Here is a 22,168-nt window from a genome sequence, read left to right as displayed (position 1 = left end):
TTTGAAGAGGAGCGAAGAGTCCTGGTGTTATTATAGGGGACCAGACAGGTAGAAAGATAGGCAGAACCCTTACCTCTCAGTGCACGGTGAGCCAATACCAGTGCCTTGAATTCCCCCTTTTATGTATCGGTAGCCAGTGAAGTCTACGACGGTGGGGCGAGATGTGTTCACGTAAGGGTATACCTCCAACCAGTCGGACTGCAGCATTCTGGACTGTCTGGAGGCGATGACAGAGACCCGCAGACAGGCCAGTATACAAGCCGTTGGCGTAGTCCAGGTGCGAGGTAATCAACGCCTGGACTACAATCTTCCTGGTGTTACTGGGCAAGAAATTAATAAACCTTCTTACCATTCTGATCTTGGCGAAGCATGCCGCGGAGACTGTGTGGACTTGATGATGTAATGTGAGGTTGGAGTCCCATCTTACCCCTAGATTTTTCACGGAGTCTTTGGGTAAAGGAGGGGCACTCAAGTCAAGAGGCCACCAGATGTTAGGGTCGAGTGGGGACGGCTGGTGAAAGAAAAGTACCTCCGTTTTACCTGCGTTTTGCCTCAAAAATGATTGTCCATCCACTGGGCGATTGTGCGGAGGCAATTTATTTAGGGGATCAAAGGTTGTTGGGGTAATACTGTTGAGTGAAAACAAAAGTTGAATATCATCGGCGTAGGAGGTGGCCTTTATTCCAGTTTGGGCGATGATATCAAAGAGGGGTGAAAAATAAACGTTAAATAGGAGGGGACTCAACGAAGAGCCTTGGGGGACTCCCCACCGAAGAGGGCGGTTTTCTGAGGTGAATGGGGGAGTGAACACTGCCTGCGTACGCTTGGACAAGAAAGAAGCAATCCATTTCAAGGCCATGCCCTGGATACCCTTGGATTGGAGGCGATCTAGGAGGAGGGGGTGGGAGACGGTGTTGAATGCTGCTGATAAATCCAGCAGCACCAACACCGCTCTTGATCCCTCATCCATCCTCCAGCGTACTGCATCTGCCATCTCAATTAGTGCTGACTCAGTGCTATATCCTGGCCTAAAGCCGTGCTGAGAATCATGGTAAGCACCTAATGTTTCCAAAAAAAACGCCAGTTGTTGCTGAGCGAGTCGTTCGAGCACTTTAGCACTTTAGCACTTTAGGTTCATTATTTTGTATTATAGGAAGACATTTCAATTAAGGGTTTTCCTCTCTTTGAGCATTTCTCTAAGCATATTCTTGGTTCTGTTGCTAAATAATAATTAACCTATGTAATGAAGAAACATTTAAAAAAAAAAGAAACTGTAACAGATGCTGAAGCAAGATAAGGCATGTGCAAGGAAACTAAAAAGTTAACGATGTCTTGAACATTGATTGGCAATCTCAGATAAAGATCAATCAGGGAAATTGGCTTTGCGAGGTCAGTTTCAGGTGAAGAGGTCAGTTTCTTACAGTTCATTTCAGATTAAACCTGGTTAATGTGTACATGAACTGGGGAGGCCAGGCCACTTGGTTCGCCAGGCTGCCTTTGCAGGCCTACGTGACACCGAGCAAAAAAAAAAAAAGAAAATGAAGTCAGATTCGAGGAATTACAGAACCTTAATATGTGGAATTATCAAAAATGATTGGGTTTATTAAAAATAATTATTAATTAAGCAAAATAATTATTAAAAATAAGTGCTACAAAATTCGTTTTTTACTATTCATGAAGCTTAATACTTATACTGTGACCTTGCATTATAATTTAATTTAAGTTATGTTATACTGCATAATGAGGACATTAGCATATAGAATTTCACTTGGCGCAAGCGTGAAAAACTCATTTTTCTCAGGATTTGCATGAGATATGTCTAATGTCCAATCTCTGCAATTTGTAAAGAACATTCTTAGGATGATTAATATGTATCACAATTATAGGATCTTTATTTTTAAGTGCCCCGAATATCAAAGTCGAATTTGGGTAAAATGTGGGCATTCTTGCCATTTACAATAGCTTTAAAGTGCTTTAGGCTTCAGTACATGCATACTTTTAGGTATAATACAAATTTGCAGGTTGTTCCCATTTGGGTTTGCTTTTAAATGACTCAGTGAGCCAATGTGCCCGGTGCAGAGGTTTGAGTTTAATATCAGGGTTGAAGGATTTAACTTTGGCTGGACCTAACTGAGACGTTCATCCATTTAAGGTTGATGAAATGAGTACCATTGCAAACAAGCATTTGTTCTAAAAACTGGTATGTGTGTTATTATGTTCTGCAAATTATTCACAGTAACTGTTTTAATAATCTAAGTATAGAAATAAATTGTAGCCCCTAACAGGAGTAATATATATATCATGTGTTTTTAAATAGGGTTGGTTATTGCAGGTTAGAAAGAGTTGGGAAGGTTTTTTGTCTTTTTCAGCCTTAGAGTAAGGAAGAGGGAGAGGGCTGAGGAGCCCGCAAGGCAGGTTTTGACCTTAAGGTCAGTAAGGTGGAAGTTAGGAGTAAGTGTAAACAGATGGAGAAATGATTGCTTGGAAAAGCAGGGCCTCAAAGGTGGTTGGCGCATGGGACACGCAGAGTGTCTGTGAAAGACTTTTATTTTTGAAAGTCAACATTAAGGTGGTTTAGCATGTTTTCAAAAGATGGTTGGTTACAGTTGATATTTTGTGTGTTGTGTGCAGTGTCAGCAGTATGTTGGGAAAAAAATGTGTTTTTTTTTATTATGACTTCTTTTGAAAAGAAATGTTCGTGCGTTTTACATATTTTTGCATTTTATCCTTTTATGAATTGTTCCTGCTGGTCCTGTGTGTCAGAAGCGACACAGCAAGTTGTATTTGACAGCCAAATCTCCACTAACTGGTGATCTGCTGTCAAGAGGAGGGTGAGGATTTTAAACCTGACAAATTAAGCAGGCACGAATATTGGGTGTTGGGCTGCAGGTTCACAGTGCATAAAGTACATGACATGGTGTTGTGCGTCACCGCTCATCTATATATGCTAATGGTTTGTCTATGCTTTTTATGCTTGATATACAGCAAGTATATCTGATGGCTTGACATGTGCGTTTTTAATTTTTTTTTGCATGTTTTTGTTTTATGTTGCTGCTTTTGATACTGTTACAAGTTCACCTGTGTTGTGAAGGGTTCTACATGACGATGTATATCGTTGCACAACAGTTGGGTGAATTTGCGCTGATACTAAATTTCACAGATATGATTTTTCATGCTGTGAACAAAACAGACAACACTTCATCAGTGTATGTCAAATTTGGCTATAATGGTATTTGAAGAAAAATAAAAAAGAGATATACATGATCAAAGTGTGTCACCTGCTGTTAGTCACCGTACTGCCCCCTTCCTTTAAGGAACAGGGAGCCCTAGATGTATGTATCCTGATTGGACGTAAGGATAAATTATAGATCTGTGACTCTTGTACATGGTGACCTAATTTCCATATTACATTAGTCAGTTTTGTTTTGCTTCCTAAGTAATGTATGGCTTTGTACCATAAAGGAAACAAGGTTTCATTTTTCCCTGAAGAAGGAACTGGAACATTAGCTGAGGTTACCGTATATGGTTTAGCGGCCAGCGGTAGAGCTAACATTTGTGAACTATTTTTGATTTTTGTGTATTACCCGTACTATTGGTATTGTGTCACATGCTTGACTATCACCCAAGTAATTCCTTGTTCTTCCTATAGATTTTTCTTTTGTTACTTCTCCCCTGACCGATGTCGCATCGTGCCTAGCTATTGGGGATTTTAGCTCTGACCTAGTCCCATTTCTCTTTTCCATATTCCTTTCACCAGTCAGCTTTTATTATTGTTGATGTATTGTTCAGGTTCACACTTCCAGATTGCAGTAATGTACTAGGAACCCCCATATTATGCATAATTCCCTTTTGTATGACCAGGCTGGTTTTTAAGAATTTTCTTTAGGCCTACTTTGATGTTTTCCAGTCTGACTGTCAGGGTAGTGATGGACTGGTTAACTGACTCAATACTATAGTAAGACAAGTTTTCCACCTCTATAGGAGATACCTTACATTTATTTTTTTGAACATGACAAATTTTCAATGACTATTTCAATTTGGATTTTTACCCTTTTGTTCCTGCTTCTTTAATTTTTGATGGAATCAGATGTGTTCCAAATCATGGAAATACCAGGACTCTCTAGTTCTTGTCTTTTGTTTCCACTTTTTTGATCATTAGCCTTTGTATTTCATAGTGCACTTGATGCACAGTTATTAAAAGGGAGGTATCTACATGTCCCTGATAATCTGTATTATGCAATTTCTCTTTTTAGATGTTCTAGACAAGGAATTAGGGAACACCTATATGTAATCATTGAGAGAAAAAATATGTTTACCTCATTAGACGATGTCACCATGTGTGAGGACATCCATTCAGATAGAATTTCCATGTCGCTAACTACCCTTAGATGGTAGAGGATATGCTCTCACATGGAAAACCAATTGAAGAGGCTAGAGGCACTGTTTTGCCTACTGCCTTTGTCTTTGTATTGCCTTTGAGAATGACAGTATACTCTAGACCAGAATCGTCCCATGGCATATGGCCACTCCTTTGAAGATTGCAGGTCACCTGCTTGCAGTCCCCTTGTTATACAATGAACTGTTTTTGAACTAAATTGAAGGAAACTAACAACTGTGTCACATTTTCTATGTCACTAGGTTCTGCGGGATCGAGTCATGACCTGCAGAACGATGAATAAAGTCTAATTCCCATCAGTGACAGCTACAGTCCCATCACCCAGAAAAGAAGCAAGGCTGGACAGCGATCGCTAGCGCGCCATCAATGGTATCTCTAAAGTATCGCACTTGCTCCATCAGACGGCATTGGACATCACAGAACCAGAATTTCAGTGCAAAAGAGCGAAAGAGAAGGATTCTTGTTGTTTTGAGGCTTCAGTTTTCCACCTGTCATGTGCTGGTAACCTCTGACAGTGTGCAGTCCCTTGAGCCCCTTGGCCTGAGTTTTGGCCACACAACCCCTTTTCCTTTGCTCCAACGGAAGTGCAGTGCACCGGAGGATCCAAGATTGGCAAAAAGCACTACATTGTGGTACCTATGATTAAATGAAAGAGCAGCCTGAGCGTCCTCTGACACTGAATAATGAGTGTTGAAGCCTGAGAATGTAGACCCGGGTCTGCACGAGATGATCTGTGCCCATGACCAACGAAGAGCACAATATCTGTAGTGTCTGCCGCAGAGGAGAGACACTGGTGAACTGCATTGAGACATTGAGACTTTCAAGTGAGCTGTGAGTGTTTGCCAGGAGGGCACTCCAACGGATACTGAGAAGCACCATTTTCATGAAAGACCTGAATGAAGAGGCCCATGCGGAAGAAAACAACAGAAGCAGATTTGATGGACAATAGAAACCTGCCAGAGAGGCTTGGACGGACTCTTGATATTTTCCGTGCGATTGCATAAAATGGGTGTTAGGAGACTGATTCTTGTTGTTTTGCTGGCATTGTTTTAAAGTAGTATTCTGTTAAAAAGCAAAATAAAGTCCATTCCCTGTGGAAGAGTATCCCTTTTCATCTGAGAGCATTGATAATGATCGCCACTGTTTCACCTGACTATATAATAAGTTTCTGAAATACATAGGAGCCCTAAAAATGTTACTAGATAATTTTAGGATTTGCTTTTGCCTAGGGTTGTAAAAAAAAAAAAAAAAAAAATAAAATAATTGTGTTTGTAATAGTGGTCATTACTTTCTCCTGTTGTCTATATGTTAATTATGACCCAATGCCCTGTTCTCTTTGTGTTCCTGCTCATACCCTTAATGAAATGTTTAGAATGGAAAATGCTTGCCTAGCAATGAATTAGGATTTGCCTGTGTAATGGCAAAAGGAGGGTCTGAGGTTCTTTAATTTTGATTCCATTTTACATTCAAACTCCATTTTGTGTTGCCTTTACACAGGCTGCATGATTCACGAAGTGTCTCTGCCCTTTTGGACTGCAACGTGTTGAAGACCCCCTCTGTCCTTGTCTTGAAACCCATCTCAGACACCAGCTGGCCTAACTAATTCTTGTCTGGACCACCTAATCCCTGTATCAACTATCTGTTAGCCTTTAGCATTCTTCTTGTGCTGTATCTTATCTTTTGGCCTTCGCTATTCTCTCCCTGTGTTTTCCTATTCCACAACCTTTTCCTTTGAAGCACGCAAACATGTTCTGCCATTACTGATTGACCTGTAGGTGGTGTAACTGATTGACTTATCGGGTTGGGCAAAAGCACGACTCAAGGGGGATGTTCTGGTTACATGATGCCTTGTTTTGAAATGTTTTCCTATTGGCTAATATTTTGCAGATCTTGTATGTCCATATTAGGTATTTTGCATGCTTGCAAAAGCCAGGACTGCCCCTTACTTTTGTGCTGAGTTTGTAACCCTAAGCATATAAAAGGCCTCTGTGTTCTGTACTCTTTAGACTGCCTCATTCAGTTGCTATGGCTTCTGTGTGACGTAGTTTCACTCATTTGAGTTTAATAAAAATGTTCTCTTTATATTCCAGCTTCTGTGTCAGATTCTTCTTTTGTATTAGTGAGACCCCTGAGAATGAAGACTTAAGTTTCTTCAACTCCGCATGCAATGCTGCACAATCATCTGAGGTGCCTAATAACGAACACCGGTGGAATATAAGTACTAGCGCCACTGGAGACCCGGCACCCCAGCATGCACTGCTGCATGATCACCCGAGGTGCCTAATAACGACCACCGGTAGAATATAAGTACTAGTGCCATCGGAGACCCGGCATTCCACATGCAATGCTGCACAATCACCTGAGGTGCCTAATAAGGACCACCAGTAGAATACGAATACTAGCACCACCGGAGACACGGCGCTTCGCATGCAATCCTGCACAATCACCTGAGGTGCCTGATAACGACTACTGGTAGAATATAAGTACTAGCGCCACCGGAGACCCGGCGTTCCACATGCAATGCTGCACAATCACCTGAGGTGCCTAATAACAACCACCGGTAGAATACGGGTACTAGCGCCACTGGAGACCCGGCGCCCCAGCATGCACTGCTGCATGATCACCCGAGGTGCCTAATAACGACCACCGGTAGAATACGAATACTAGCACCACCGAAGACACGGCGCTTCGCATGCAATCCTGCACAATCACCTGAGGTGCCTGATATCGACTACTGGGAGAATATAAGTACTAGCGCCACCGGAGACCCGGTGTTCCACATGCAATGCTGCACAATCACCTGAGGTGCCTAATAACAACCACCGGTAGAATACGGATACTAGCGCCACTGGAGACCCGGCGTCCCAGCATGGAATGTTGCACAATCACCTGAGGTGTCTAGTAACGACCACCGGTAGAATACGGATACTAGCGCCACCGGAGACCCGGCACTCCAAATGCAATGCTGCACAATCATCTGAGGTGCCTAATAACGAACACCGGTGGAATATGAGTACTAGCACCACTGGAGACCTGGCGCCCCAGCATGCACTGCTGCACGATCACCTGAGGTGCCTAATAAGGACCACCGATAGAATATGAGTACTAGCGCCACCAGAGACCCGGCGCTCCAGCGTTCAATGCTGCACACTCACCTGAGGTGACTAACAACGACCACCGGTAGAATATGGGCACTAGTGTCACCGGAGACCTGGTGCTCCGGCATGCAATGTTGCACGATCACCCGAGGTACCTAAAAACAACCACTGGTAGAATACGAGCACTAGCGACACTGGAGACCCGGCTCTCCACATGCAATCCTGCATGATCACCTGAGGTGGCTACTAACGACCACCAATAGAATACGGGCACTAGCGCCACCGGAGCCCGGCGCTCCGCATGCAATGCTGCATGATCACCTGAGGTGCCTAATAACGACCACCAATAGAATACGGCCACTAGCACCACCGGATCCCGGCGCTCCGCATACAATGCTGCACAATCACCTGGGTGCATCGCTTGTCAGTTCTATGTGCTTAGATTGGAACCACTTGTTACTTATGGATTCGTCTTTTGTAATTAATCTTCAGGTAATTAATGATGGGTCCCTACGTTTGAACCTGTTCTGCATTCACACTGGATGAACATAATTGGATTTGTCTGATGTATATTTTCATTTCAGACTGTAGATGGCAGTGCTCAGCTATTTATTATCTTTTTTTAATTTCTGCAAATAATACTTGTGTGTTCCTTCTTTTTAAAACTTTTTTGTGTGTTGACTCTTCCCCTTTTTAATTGTTACTTACTTCCCTTGTCCCTAATACGTAACAATTTTACTTATTTGTTCCCTTGTGGTTGTTGCCCCTAAACTTAGAGATGTAATACGATTTACTTAACTTGGGATACCTGCATCATGAGGAAATTAACCCGAAAATAGCAGTCACCTCAAATCCTACACTTCTGAAACACAGATTTGGTTGAACAGCATAGGGGGGGGGGTGTTTGATAGATTCACTTGTGAGCATCTCCTGCCCTCTGCTGGACCTTTTTGGCACTACACCCTGTATTTTCTCTTCGGGAATAACAGATTTACTTGTGTGCATCTCCTGCCATCTGCTGGTCAGCTTTGGTCTTACAACTAGTAGACTTGTTTACAGAAAGATTTTATGAATTCATCTGTGTGCATAACCTGCCACCCGCTGGAAAATATTGGGCAGTACAAGCAGTGTTTTGGAACCTCTGATTCTATGTATACCTGCACACAGCCACTAGTGGATTGCCTCCAGATATAATTCTAATTACCTATTTTAAGGGCTCTCTTTTAAAAGACTGAAGGAGGATGGAAGCTGGGCTGAAAGGCCTTCGAGCTGATGCCTATTAGGTTTTATTGTATGTGGGTGACGGTACTCACCCTTCGACAAGAAGCTCTGTGCCTCACACAGCACACAGTGGCTCAGTTTAGGTAAGATACCGTCACAGGAAATTGTGAGCAAGATTGTTGAATATTTGGACATGAACTGACTTGCACGTGAGCACATTTACTAGATACATTATGTGGAAAATTGTACGTTTTGGTATTTTCCATATATGGCGTACATTACATGGCGGTGTGCGGCTCTTTATGCATTAGAGTTCCAGGAACCGGTGTGACCTCAGAGTCTGGGAGGAGAGTTAATCTCCGCTTTCCTGGAATGTCTTTCGGGACAGGCTTGAGTGCTGGGACTGAGGAAGCCAATGCTGGGCGGTGGGGAGCTTATTCTACTGCGGGGACCAGTAACCAGAAGGCCTAGTGCAGGGCAGTGTGGGAACAGTCAGGATGTGGTTGGGAGAGGTCTTATGCAGGACAGTGAGAGGCTCTGGGTTGGATGAGCTCAGCATGAGTGATCTGGGAGTAGCCCGTGGCAGTCAGTCATTCGGGACTGAAGGTGGGAGCAGAAGACGAAAGAGAGAATGTGCCTGGCCTCTTCATGTACATTGCACCGCCATCATGGAGGTGATGTGATGTCATCAAGGGAGGTGTGTAAACAGTGAAGGCGTGGCAGGCTAAAAGGCTTCTCACCGGGTCAGGGCAGTTTGGTTAATGGACAGTGGGACTCGGGGTTACTGTTGGTCACCCCTTGTGTCCCACAGCCCCCAAGACTACTGAATCCATTTGGGTCTGCAGGTTACTCCCTTTTGGTGCTGACTCTCCTGACGCAGCGAGGTTGTGCAGTCAAGGCTCACTGCGGTAGAGTGCGAATCGTAGATGCAGTGTGCCAGTAAATTGCACTCAATAAATCAATGCAGCCAGTGCCATAACTTCAAAGAAAGCAGTGACTTATTTGGTGATGAGTGAAAAGAGTGATTTACAATGTGACAAACAAGATAACTAGGCTGTTCGGAATTCGGTTTAAAACGACTGTACCCGAGAAAACCCTACCGAATGAAATTCAGCTGACCTGGTTTAAACCGAGTGTCACTGATTTTCATAGTTGTAGCGCCTTTTGGCCACTTGGTGGAGCTAAAGCATTCCATTGGCCTGCCTGTGGTGGCCTGGCGCAGAGGTGTCAGGGGGAAAACACTGTGTCTGCACATGGGGCCGAGGTGTGAATGGCCCAAGGGTCAGATCAACACCAGGCCCCCTGCCTGGCTCAAGTGGGAGGGAGAGGAGCTGTTGTGGTCTGCAGTCTGTTTTACTGCGGCCGGCCGCAACTGAGCACTTCACAGCCCTTTAAAAAGACCATTACTTAACAAGGAGATAGATTGTTTTCTTTCTAAAGCTAATAAAATGTGCAGGGCATGATGACAGTGCCCTGCCGGTCATGGTTGAAGGACTTTTCATTTGCAGAAGACACTACTATCAGCCCGTCAGCCGAAGTACTGCCATACCCGGCCAAACCCATAAACATGGTTTGCAAACACAAAATGGTGAGCAGAACCACGTCGAAAACGTAGCAAAAGCGATGAGTAAATGGCTGATGGTAAATCTTCCACTGTACATTCAAAAGGACAGTAGGAAGCACCACCAATCAAAATTAGCGCACCGCAAAACTAAGCTACTTCTAATTGGGCACCAACTTCGGTCTGTAAGTATAGCCTTTAAAAAAAATGCTCGTCACTTGATTACATTAATTCCACCATGAGGCTTCAGGTGTTTAAGGAACTTGTTAGTTTCCCGAATTGGGTACATTTATAAAAATGTGTTGCTCTTAAAGCTACCTCAAAACCCCACGAGGTGGAAGACAGGCTTTATTTTTTCCGGCAACATCTCAGTGCTGCACGCGGCAATCGGTTATTCCTGCAGTGGCTCGAGCTCTAGATACTGCAATTTAAAGAATTAAGTGAGAAAGCGGTGCTGCAATGCAGCCACTGACTGTGTGCGTGTGATTAATTAATTCCATGAGACAGCGCGCGATCGGCAGCTGCCACAGTCAGTGGGTGCCGGTCGTGTACAAAACTCACTGTAACTCAGAAGTTTTGTAGTGTCCTGGCATGGCTGCATGTTCCACTGTTGCTAATTTATTTACCGTGTTTGAAACTGTGCTTTTGTCTGCGTAATTGGGATGAAAGGTGAAGTGGGCCTCTTTCAATTACAAACATAGGAGTGAAAAAAGAAATGCGTTGATGGTATGGCAATGATGTTGAAAACCGTCACTATGTAAATAAGCTTAATTTTACTCTCCTCCATGACTGTAAATGTGCCACTGTGTATTTACACACAGTAGCGCAACTAGAGCCAAATTTCGGGGGTCGTGGGGGGCGGAGGGAGGGGCAGGCTTTGATGGGGCTAAGATTTTTTTTTGGGGGGGGGATGGGCGGGGGACCGTCTGATTCTTCCAGAAATAGGCAGAATGGAGCTGCAGGGGCTCTTAAGAAGGGGTGAGAAACAACAATGCCTAATTAAGAAGCAAATGGTCTGTGAAGTACTTACTGTGTGTGTGACAGGGAAGCTGTCTCACCCTGGCTGCCACACACGACTGTAAGACTTTCCCTAATCACTAGGTTTCCCATGCCCAGGGGGGAGGCTCAGTGAGAAGACATGTAACTTCCGACCCATCCCCGAGCACCCTTCCTGTGTTCCACGCCCCTGCAGTTCTGCTTCGCAGGCGTAGAACCGATCAGGCTGCACTCAGGTCCCTGGGTTGCCTGTCACAGGCCTAGAATTGCCAGCAGCTGCACCGGAAGCCTCCTGGCCGTTTGCCTTCTGATAAAAAATCTAATAACTGGAGAAGCAGAGACTCCGGGTTGAGACTGAGGGTATGTGTTTGCCGAGGCGTGCCAACTGATGCCTGCACAATGCTCATCTGTCATCCTGCTACTGCCTCCTGCAACCCCCACAGGGCTATGAAAGTTTTATTTTTATTTTAATGCATGCAGCATGCTTTTCAAAAGAATCGGCATTCTGTGATCTGGTGACCTTGGATTCATCTCTCAGAATCTGGGAAAGAGCTCAGTGCGAGGGCAATTTCCACCGGCTCGAAGGAGAAGAGTCTGAAACTCAGAATGCCTACTGCCTCTTTAAATGTAGAGCAGAAAGCAAACATATAAAGGATTACTTGTCACACCTGAACCATTACTGCTCACCATTCCCTGGCAACCTCAATGTGCAGAAGCATTTAGTTTATCCTAGCATGCGTGTACTAGTTTAGCATGCACCATGGAACCTGTGGGGCACATAAAGACGGGGACCCTCAGCAAAGATGGAGTACGTCTTGAATCACATTTGGGGGCCCACTGACACTACTTATCACTGTACTCAAAAGGTGCAGGGAGCTCACCAGCTTCCAGGGAACAGTACAGTAATTCACAGCAGAGCACATCATTGTTCAATTTCTTAACTGAGATTTTCTCTCTAATTTAACTGAGCTGTCTAGCGCATATCTGGCTATACTCACCTGCTGCAATAGCCAAGTCAAGTGCCTCACATTTGCATTTCCACTTCCATTTCGGCTTTTGGCCATCTCTCTCTCTCCTCCAATCTCACTGATACCCCTTCTTTTTTTATCTCTTTCCCTCTCTCCTCCTTTTGTTTACCTCCTCCCCTCTCTCGCCTCTCCCTACTCCCTCCTTCTCTGTCTCTCCTTCAGTTTTTTTCTCTTCTTCCTTCTCTTTTTCCTTCTCATCCATTTACCCCCTCGATGATACAATGCAATGAAACACTCTGAGCAGGAGAGGGGGAGCGACTCTGGAACACCGACTGTAACTTCCAACTTGCTGAGTGACCAATTAACGCTTTCATTTAAAACAAGCATTTGTAATGCAATAGGTCTCGCATTTACGTGAGTTTGAGCTACTAACAATACCTTGTATTTTTGTTTTCGTTTTTAAAACATAAATAAAAGGCTTTGACATTTACAACACGAATAGCTTAAACTTGCATAAATGCGAGACCTATTGCATTGCAAATGCTTGTTAAATCTGAGTTGCGGACTCAAAGGACAATGGAAAGTATTTCATGACTGTATTAAGCTTCTGAAATGTAGAGCAGTATACAATTTCTGAAGAAAAATGGAAAAAGCAATAAAAGCAAAGTGTTCCATAAACACCGGTAAAACACTATTTCAGTTATTTTTTATGGCGCGAAAATGAGTAACCACTGAAAAGCACTGTTTTTTTGAGGTATTAAAATCACTGGAAAACACTGAAAAAACACCACCAGAATTTCCCAAGAATAGAAACTGAAAACAGGAAAGCCTAAAGATAACCTAAAGGCGCTAGTCCCTTATGGGGCCCATACTATACTTCAGATGTTTGTATAGTGCTTAGACAACCGGTGCTAGGCTTTCTCTTATATTGGCACTACGATGACCACAAATTATCCAATGAGTCTGAGTTCAGGTCATCTTTGGAATCTGTACTGAGAGGGGCTTTTGACCACAAGCTGCTCCTTGGCCCGGTTAAGGAGCCTCGGTGACACCCACCCTGCATGGCGGAGTCTTTCCAGGGGCCATCAGAGGTCACTCGGTCCATCAAGACCAGGGGCGCAACTAGACCCGAACTTAGGTGGGGGCTAAGACTCCCAGGCAGAGCTGGCCATAGCACTGGTCACACACGGTGCAACAGTCATTTTTGGCACCCCTCCCCCATTTCATCCTTCACCATGAATTCCCTCACTGCCACTCACTAAAAATGCACCTCATCTCTCTATAGCCCCTTTTTGACAAACATATATTTTTTTAATAGGGCTACTCGTAGTTTACTCACACTCAGTACTGGATTTCTGTAAACAGGCTTTTAAATCTTGTTCTTATCTTGCCACATTTGCTGTGCATTCAAAGACAGGGGTCACATGTAAGGCTCTGTCTTCAGAGGTAGCTTGGTGTTTACATTTCTTTCTTTGACTTCAAAGTGAGAGGATTTTTGTGGCAATCTTGGTGGCTATTGGGGGAGTGCTTGAGGAAGGCTGTACAATGTTATGGTTTTATTCTAGCACACAAAATGTAAATGTAAATAAACTGTGCAGATATTTCAGAATTTATCATCATTAGAAAAGCACAAATGAAGCAAATTTTTGGGGTCATTCTGAAGGGCGATGGAAACAAATATTTTAATACGGGCCAAACAAATCAAGACACTGGGTGATGACATTTCCACACATTATCGTTTGTGCGCTGTATACTTTTATCAGTAAAACTGTAAGTCTGTGCAAATGTAGTGGCCACTTAAATTGAAAATGTGTTGTCTGTAATGGCAGCGCACTATACTCTGCACCCGTCTACACCATTTAATAAATAATAATAATAATCACATTTATAAAGCGCCTGGTTACACTGGGCCAGTGTGTCCCCGCGCTGCGTAACACTGTGCCTCTCTACACTATGCCAATGCATTCTACAACACACTACTGTACGTTGCACCACTGCACTCTACACCATTCCACTCTACTCTACAACACTGCATTCTATGCCAATGCTCTCTACTCTGTGCCACTCCCCTCTACACCAGTGCACTGTATGCCAATCCACTCCACTCTAATCTCCACTGCACTATACACCACTGTATTCCACCGTACACCACTCTACTCTGAAACTATCTACTCAGCGGCCACTCACGTGGCGCCACTCCACACCATTCTGTGCCACTCTACTCTGTTCTGCGCCACTGTACTCTACGCTACTCCACTCTACTCTGCATCACTGCACTCTACACCACTTTATGAAATATCAATGCACTCTACGCCAATCTACTCTGCACCACTGCACTCTTCAACACTGTACGCTACTCTGCAACATTTTACGTCACTGGACTCTGCGCCATTGTACTCTACGCCACTCTATTCAACTCTGCACCACTGTACTCTCTACTACTACTCTCTGCACCACTCTACTTTACAACACTACTCTGCAGGCCGGTACTTTCCCCCACTGAACTCCACGCCTCTCTCCATCACTGCACTCTACGCCACTCTATTCTACTTTGTGCCACTGCACTCATCTCTACACCAATGCACTGTATGCCTCTACATTCTACATCACTCTACAACACGCTAATCTATTCTGCACCACTGCACTCCATGCCATTGCACTCTATACCACTAGACTCTACGCCACTTTACTCAAAACCAATGCAGTCTACACCGCTGCCCTCTGCACCACTGTACTTTACACCACTTCACTCTTTTAGGATGTGGAAGCGATGCAGTCACTCCTCGCCACAATCCCCTTGGGTAAGTGTAAAAAGCAAAACAAAAACACAGTGAGGTCTCGCTCAATGGTGGACGTTGGGGGGGCTCTGAAACATGTTGAACCAGACATGAACTTCAACGAGGGCAACACTGAGCCGACCAGGCCACGATTGTTCCAAAAGAGTTTGTGGCTGGATGGGCGAGCGCTTAAGTGAACCACGTATTGTCACCATACACTCCAAGGGCAGGGACCTGGGCGTGAGTGGGTCTGGAAGCCAGTATCCTCCGGCTGGGCCTGTGGGTCTGGTGTGCCCTCGGGGTCTATGACCAGAAGGGAAGGTGGCGCAGGAACCAACCAGGGCTTTTGTGTCTCTTTGGCCCATCTCCTCTGCCTCTTCTCTTCCAAAACTGCACATCTGCAGCCCCCCCCCCCACCTCCGAGGATGTACTGCCCGAAGATGCTGCTTCTATGTTTGCAAGATAGTTCACGAGTGGGGTTCTAGGCCAGAGAGAGGAGACCTCTGGGAGGACCGACGCGCCACTCGGTCAGTTGTGCTGTGGGAAGATCCCTGCGCTGTTAGGAGTGGGCGGAGTTTGGTTGCAGGACAGGATGTTCTACAAGCACAGGAAAGGAGCAAGCAACAACATCCTGCAATTCGATCATGGCAGGGTGGGGAGGGCGAACACCCTAGACAAGGAGAGAGAGGCTCCCCAGTGGAGGACAGGCCTACGGGGAATTAGAAGGTTTCATGAGAGGCCGGTAAGGCATGGAAAGAGTCAGTCATATGTTAGGCTGAGGTAAGGCCATTTCTCTGCCTCCCATGTGACTGTCTGCCTCCTCCTCTGGTGTGGTCTGACTTCAGTGGCGCTGCTGTGTGAGGTGTGAGTTTTATTCGTGAACGTTGGTTACTCACCGTAAGCCACCGGCGTGAGCTTCAGCACCGTGTGCAGGGGGCACTTGAGGTAGGGCAGCTCCTCTGAAGGGGAAGAAAGGAGGGTGGAGGTTAGGTCGGTGCCAGGGCAGCGCTGACAATGTCCCCCCACCCCAGGTACCCTCAAAGCCTGCGCTTTGTACCCCTTTTCAAAGCCAGCACCCTCATAGGACATGTACCGTGCACCCCCACCCAGCCCACGAGCCCATAAACACTGCACCATGATCTCTACAACAGAAACTGCTGTGTGCTCATCTATAGAACCAGGACAGCACCTGCAAACATCTACTCTAGCGGCAGAAAGAAGCAGCGCCCTCTTGTGCTGCCCATGATGCTGTTCGCGCTGATTTTACGGTGCTAAAAATTAGCGCAAAGTTTGTTGTTTGGAAGGAATGTTTTGTTAAATAAGTGGGGGGGGACAACAGAAAGTGGGTAAGAGCAGGTAACTGAGGGCCATATTACCAAAATGTGCGTTAAAAAACGCACATCGCACATTTCCCTATCGCCGGCTATTGCCGGATTTTATCGCCGTGTTAGCGCGTCATTATCAACGCGCAACACGTAGGCGATATTAAATCCGGCGATAGGGAACATTAGCGCGTGAAAACAAGCGTTGTTGTCACGCGCTAATGTGTGCCTTGATAATATGGGGGGGTGGATTCAGCTTTATGATCCACACCCCCATGTTATCAATGCCTAACGCCTGGTCAGAGCAGGCGTTGGGAGACCTGTGATAAACGAGTTTATCGCAGGTCTCCTTCTCCCAACGCCTGCCTTGGTAATAGGGTGCTACCACCTCCAACCACATTTTACATGTGCTTGGACGTGGGAACGCCCACTTTGCATGTCATTAGCGATGTTTCTCGCTGACATGCAAAGTGGGCTTGAGGCAGGCGTTAGCATGCCCTTGTTAATAGGGCGCTAGAAGTATCGCCTCTTTCTCTGTACAATTCGCCGAAAAAGCGGCGATACTTCACCTTGGTAATATGGCCCTGAGTGTATAGTCCCTACAAGAGGAATATAATGCGAGTGCAGTGCACACACGGATTACAGGAAGGGGAGGTACTAGTCCACACACATGCAATGATTGTTGTGAACGTGAGGGAATTAATAGGACGTGAGGGTGATCACTCCCTGACTGTGAGATGTATGTGAGTCTTAATGCAAGCAACAGCCTGTTACAGGAAGTGTGCATGATAATGGATGAGCATGAAGTGATTGCAGGAAGTGTGCAAGGATGGATACAGGCGTGGGCTGGTTGCAGGAAGTGAGTGAGATCATGAATGGGCATCCAGTGACTGCTGGAAGTGTGCGAGGATGGATACAGGCACGGGTTGGTTACAGAAAGTGATTGTGATCCTACTCGCAGTGACTTCAGGAAGTGTGCCAGGATGGATATAGGGGCGGGTTGGTTCCAGCAAGTAAGTGTGATCATGCACGCAGTGACTGCAAGAAGTGTGCGAGGATAGATACGAGCACGGGTTGGTTGCAGGAAGTGTGCGAGGATGGATATGGGCATGGGTTGGCAATAAGAAGTCAGTTAGATCATACACACAGTTACTGCAGGAAGTGTGCCAGGATGTATACGTGCATGTTTTGGTTACAGGAAGTGAGTGTGAGCATGCATGCAGTAAATACAGGAAGTGTGCGAGGTGGGATATGGGCATGGGTTGGTTACAGGAAGTGATGTTGGGAGCCGTCATGCTATTTCCTTAACCAAGCAATGTTTTGCATCACATGCACCTGCTGGAGAAACTAAACCTGTCTGAGTTGCAATAGGTTGGCAGGACGAAGTACGGTACCTGCACTTTTATCCAAGAAGTAGGCGAGGAGACAGCGCATCACCGCCTGGTGACAGATAACCAGCACATTTTCCTGCCGTTCTAGCTCCATGATGACTGGCTCGAGGCGCTGCACCAGGTCCTCGTATGACTGCGGAGTGTGGAGAAAGGATGAACACAGGGTTATTACAGCCAACGTAGGACAGACACAAAGGGGTCCCCATCACCCCTTGTCCTCTCATCCTGGGGTGCCCCCACTCACCTCGCCCTTGGGGTACCGGTAGCGATACTTGTCCTGGTCCCGTAGCGCGAACTCCTCAGGGTGGTACTCCTGGATCTCCTCGTACGTCATCTCCTCACACACGCCCTAGGAGGACACAACAACAGGAGCAAGGATTAAACCACAAGAGCCTTCTCCGCGAGCCAGCCTCCGAGACCCTCATCACCAGCGCTTCGGGCTCGTTCCCCTGGTTCAGAACCGTCCATGCACAGAGCCAGAAATCCAGCACTAATATATATATATATATATATTCACAGAAAAAACCATAGGTTATAGACCATATATAGTTAGGAATTAGCATTTACAAAACCTTGAAAATTCACTGAAAAAACCATAGGTTATAGACCATATATAGTTAGGAAATAGCATTTAGAAAACCTTATTTTACTCACACAAAACCATTGAAATTCCATATATAGTTAGTTGCACTAACTATATATCGCGCACCTGCAATCCACTGCTGATGATGTCACATATTACATCATTCATGACATGGTCAGGGACATCACTGATGACATCACTGATGACATCTCAAATGACATCACTGATGACATCACTGATGACATCTCATTTGACATTACTGATCACATCACTGATGACATCATTCATGTGATGATACAATGAACCTCTTCAGACTCTAATATAACCTTAGATACACTCAGTGTAAACAGACACTCACAGACTGTCACTCATCCATGGAGTTACTCACACACCTAGTCAGTCTTGCAAAGAATCAATCACACCTCGATTTCCTCAACTATATAGTTATACACACCTTACTTATTGGAACATATAATAACACATATTTACTCTGTTATACAATCCCTGATACAAGTTCACAATAATCCATACAGCCACTCACACATTCACTGGCTCTTATGCACAGTTATTTATATATGTCAACTATCACATGTACTGTGTTTTACATATGTACTTACTTTGACATGTAGCACTGAGATATCCATTCACTCACCAATACACTCATGCACACAGTCAACCGCCCATACAGATGTTTCCACATGCACTTTTGAACCCATACATCTAGTGAATCAACTGCTCACACATCTATGCACAGAGTCATACACCTCCCAGACACCCACACACACACTCAGTCTCCCATACAAATACTTGGGCAACTAATCAATAACCCATATAGTTAGTCATATAGCTAATGATCAACACATGCATCAGATTACAAAACAACAGACACAATGATGCACAATTTAAAACAGTTTAGTCACTAACCCATGCACTCAGTGAGACACATTTAATCACTCACTTATACAGTCAGTCATGCACCTACTAAATCCTTCATCCAGACACTTATACATCCACTCATTCTTCAATATGTAAGACATATTTTAACTTTACAGAAGCATACAGTCACTGGATGTTGTCATCAGTGATGTCATCAGTGATGTCATTTGAGATGTCATCAGTGATGTCATCAGTGATGTCACTGACCATGTCATGAATGATGTAATATGTGACATCATCAGCAGTGGATTGCAGGTGCGCGATATATAGTTAGTGCAACTAACTATATATGGAATTTCAATGGTTTTGTGTGAGTAAAATAAGGTTTTCTAAATGCTATTTCCTAACTATATATGGTCTATAACCTATGGTTTTTTCAGTGAATTTTCAAGGTTTTGTAAATGCTAATTCCTAACTATATATGGTCTATAACCTATGGTTTTTTCTGTGAATTTCATTGGTTTTTTAACAGCTAATATCTGTAGCTGTAAAATGTATTCTTCTTTAAATCCAAAAATATATTTTATATGTTTATGAATAATTTTTTTTTAAATATTTTTTTTTCTTCGTTCCCGCTTCGCGAATCGGGAAGCTTCCCGTTAGCTGACCTTGATGCCGCGAAATAGACCGCGAGCCGGTAAACGTTTCTTTACCGCAAGTGCCGCGTTAGAAAACAACATCGTGACGCCTCCCGTCCGCATGACGTTCCACGTTGTCGCTTGATACGTCATATGACGTGCTACGTTAGCAAACTGGTACGCGAAGCGAGTGCCAAAGCGCAGGTTTCTGGAAGCAAACCGGGAGGCCCTGCAAAGCGCTTAACGTAAACACAGCAAGTCATGTGACTTGGTAATAACACTTTTCATTGGTTCATTTCACTTTTGGTTTCCTAATGATGTAAGACTAGGTCATATAATCTAAAATGAACACTTTTGATTGGTTGAGAACTCTTGTTTTTCCCAAATGATGAAAATCCCTCCTTCTTTCCTCACTCTGACTTTCATCATTGTGAGAGAAAGACCCTTTGTGATCACTGAGCAATGGCTTCTTTAGTAGCTTCAGCTGGTGCTTCCCCACCACCTCCACCACATCCAAGGAAGAGTGGACCACCTGCTCAAGTTGTAATTCAACAAGAAGAAGAAGAAGAGGAACAGGAGGACGAGCACGAAGAGAGGCAGTTTTTGCCTGAGCAGCCCAAGACGTCTCACCGGAAAGAAAACTTCATTTGGCAATTTTTTTAAATTCCCAAAGGTCAGAAAAAAGTAAATGCAAGATACGTAACTTGCCTTATATGTCAAGATAGACTGTCCAGAGGGACCGACAAAAAATACAGTTTCGGAAACTACACAATGCATCGCCATATGACTAGGTGGCATCCTAACAACTACAGTGCTGCACAGTTTCGGAACGACCTAGATAATCTCCCTATTATGGCCAGAAGATCTGTTGTACCGGAAGTAACGGGACCAGAGGGCAGGGAGATGGTGCCAAATATACAAATGAGATTTGGTGAAGTAAAACACACCTGCGTATTTTGCGATGGATTCATTTCCTACGGAGAAAGAAGCATCACTCTGATCAACAGAGCTATTGACTATCATATGCAAGTTTGTCCGAAACGCCCAAAATAATAAATACTTCTTTTTTTTGTTTTGTTGCTCCTGTTGAGCCCTTTACAATGAATCGTTTTCATTGCCCCCTCCAAGAAAAACCCAAAAAAATATAAAACTGTTCCGAAAAATTCAAAAACAGTAAAAAAATGTTCAGAAAAATATAAAAAAAAGTTCTTTTCAGAACTACCTCCCCGTTATTAAAAAATTGGTACAATATTTGGAACTGTGCCAACCTCTATTTCTCTTAGTTCGCTTCCTAGTTCGCTCGCTGGTACGCGAACTGGAAGCGAACCAAAAACAGTAAGTATAAGGGAAGGAAACACACACTTATGTTAAAAGAAAGACAGCTATAGGGGAGTAAACTAGAGATACTATTACCCATAATCCACTACTGATGATGTCACATATTACATCATTCATGACATGCTCAGTGACATCATCAGCAGAGGATTGCGGGTTTTTTGGCAACATGCCTTATCCACGGTTTAATAACGCTGCCTTTTGCTTTATATAAGTTTTCAAATTGTATGAAATATATACCAATAGGTCTTTATGAACCTTTAGGTAGTGCTTTTGTTCATGAGGTCTGGTCGCTTCCATACACATACAGATGTTTCAAAGATGATCAAGAAGTTTATCTGAATGGAGAGGAATGCACTGAGACGCCAGATCATTCACTAATGTGTAGGCACATACAGTTACACGATTCATGCAACAAACACCGACCAAATATGGCTTGCGTGTTGCAAGGCACGCCAGTTCCTGCTATCATCCCCACGTTCAAGTTGTTGGAAAATGGTAGTTATTTGATGCTCAATAATGAAGATTGTTCTGAGTTAATTAAAAAGTATTCCTTTTATCGTAACAGTAAGTGAACGGGTTATTTGCTGCAGAAATGTTCTATTTCCTCCCACACATGAACATAGGGAGTTTTCAATCTGGCCACAAATACCAACCTTGGGACACGTTTCAACGGCATGACAAGAATAAGAGCTCTTTTGTCTCAGAGAGAGGTGGCCTTGAGTTCGGCCCGTGAAACTTTCGTACTTCACATAGCGAACACCCGTACACAGGTTTGCCTTTCAATTTCAGCAACATGTTTCCGACTATCTTTAACGCATCCTCCACAAAATCCCTGGCACACTTTTTTAAAGTTGTTACCAGTGGTCTCGTGACTTCATTTGAGAAAATCTTTGGAGTCATCCCTGCTCCCTTTCATTCCATTTTCTCCACTCTGGTTCGTGGATTGCATTTTTACTTGCATTACCAGCGGACGCTCTTGTGCTTTTTTACATTTTTAAATATG

General features: G+C 44.3%; 1 protein-coding gene across 3 annotated transcripts in view; it reads right to left on the bottom strand.

Annotated features, from left to right (window-relative positions):
* Positions 1-22,168, bottom strand: part of PFKFB1 (6-phosphofructo-2-kinase/fructose-2,6-biphosphatase 1) — a 129,567-nt gene that overhangs the window by 16,684 nt on the left and 90,715 nt on the right. For all 3 annotated transcript variants that reach the window (XM_078664541.1, XM_078664542.1, XM_078664540.1), the window contains exons 10-12: positions 17,975-18,079; positions 17,734-17,863; positions 15,914-15,976 (exon numbers count right to left, since the gene is read on the bottom strand). In XM_078664541.1, the coding sequence (XP_078520667.1) occupies positions 15,914-15,976; positions 17,734-17,863; positions 17,975-18,079 (298 nt within the window). The remainder of the gene's footprint in view (positions 1-15,913; positions 15,977-17,733; positions 17,864-17,974; positions 18,080-22,168) is intronic.

Source organism: Lissotriton helveticus, chromosome 10 (assembly GCF_964261635.1).
Source record: "Lissotriton helveticus chromosome 10, aLisHel1.1, whole genome shotgun sequence".
Lineage (NCBI taxonomy): Eukaryota > Metazoa > Chordata > Amphibia > Caudata > Salamandridae > Lissotriton > Lissotriton helveticus.
The sequence above is the reverse complement of the archived record's forward strand: the minus strand, read 5'-3'. Positions and strand labels throughout refer to the sequence as shown.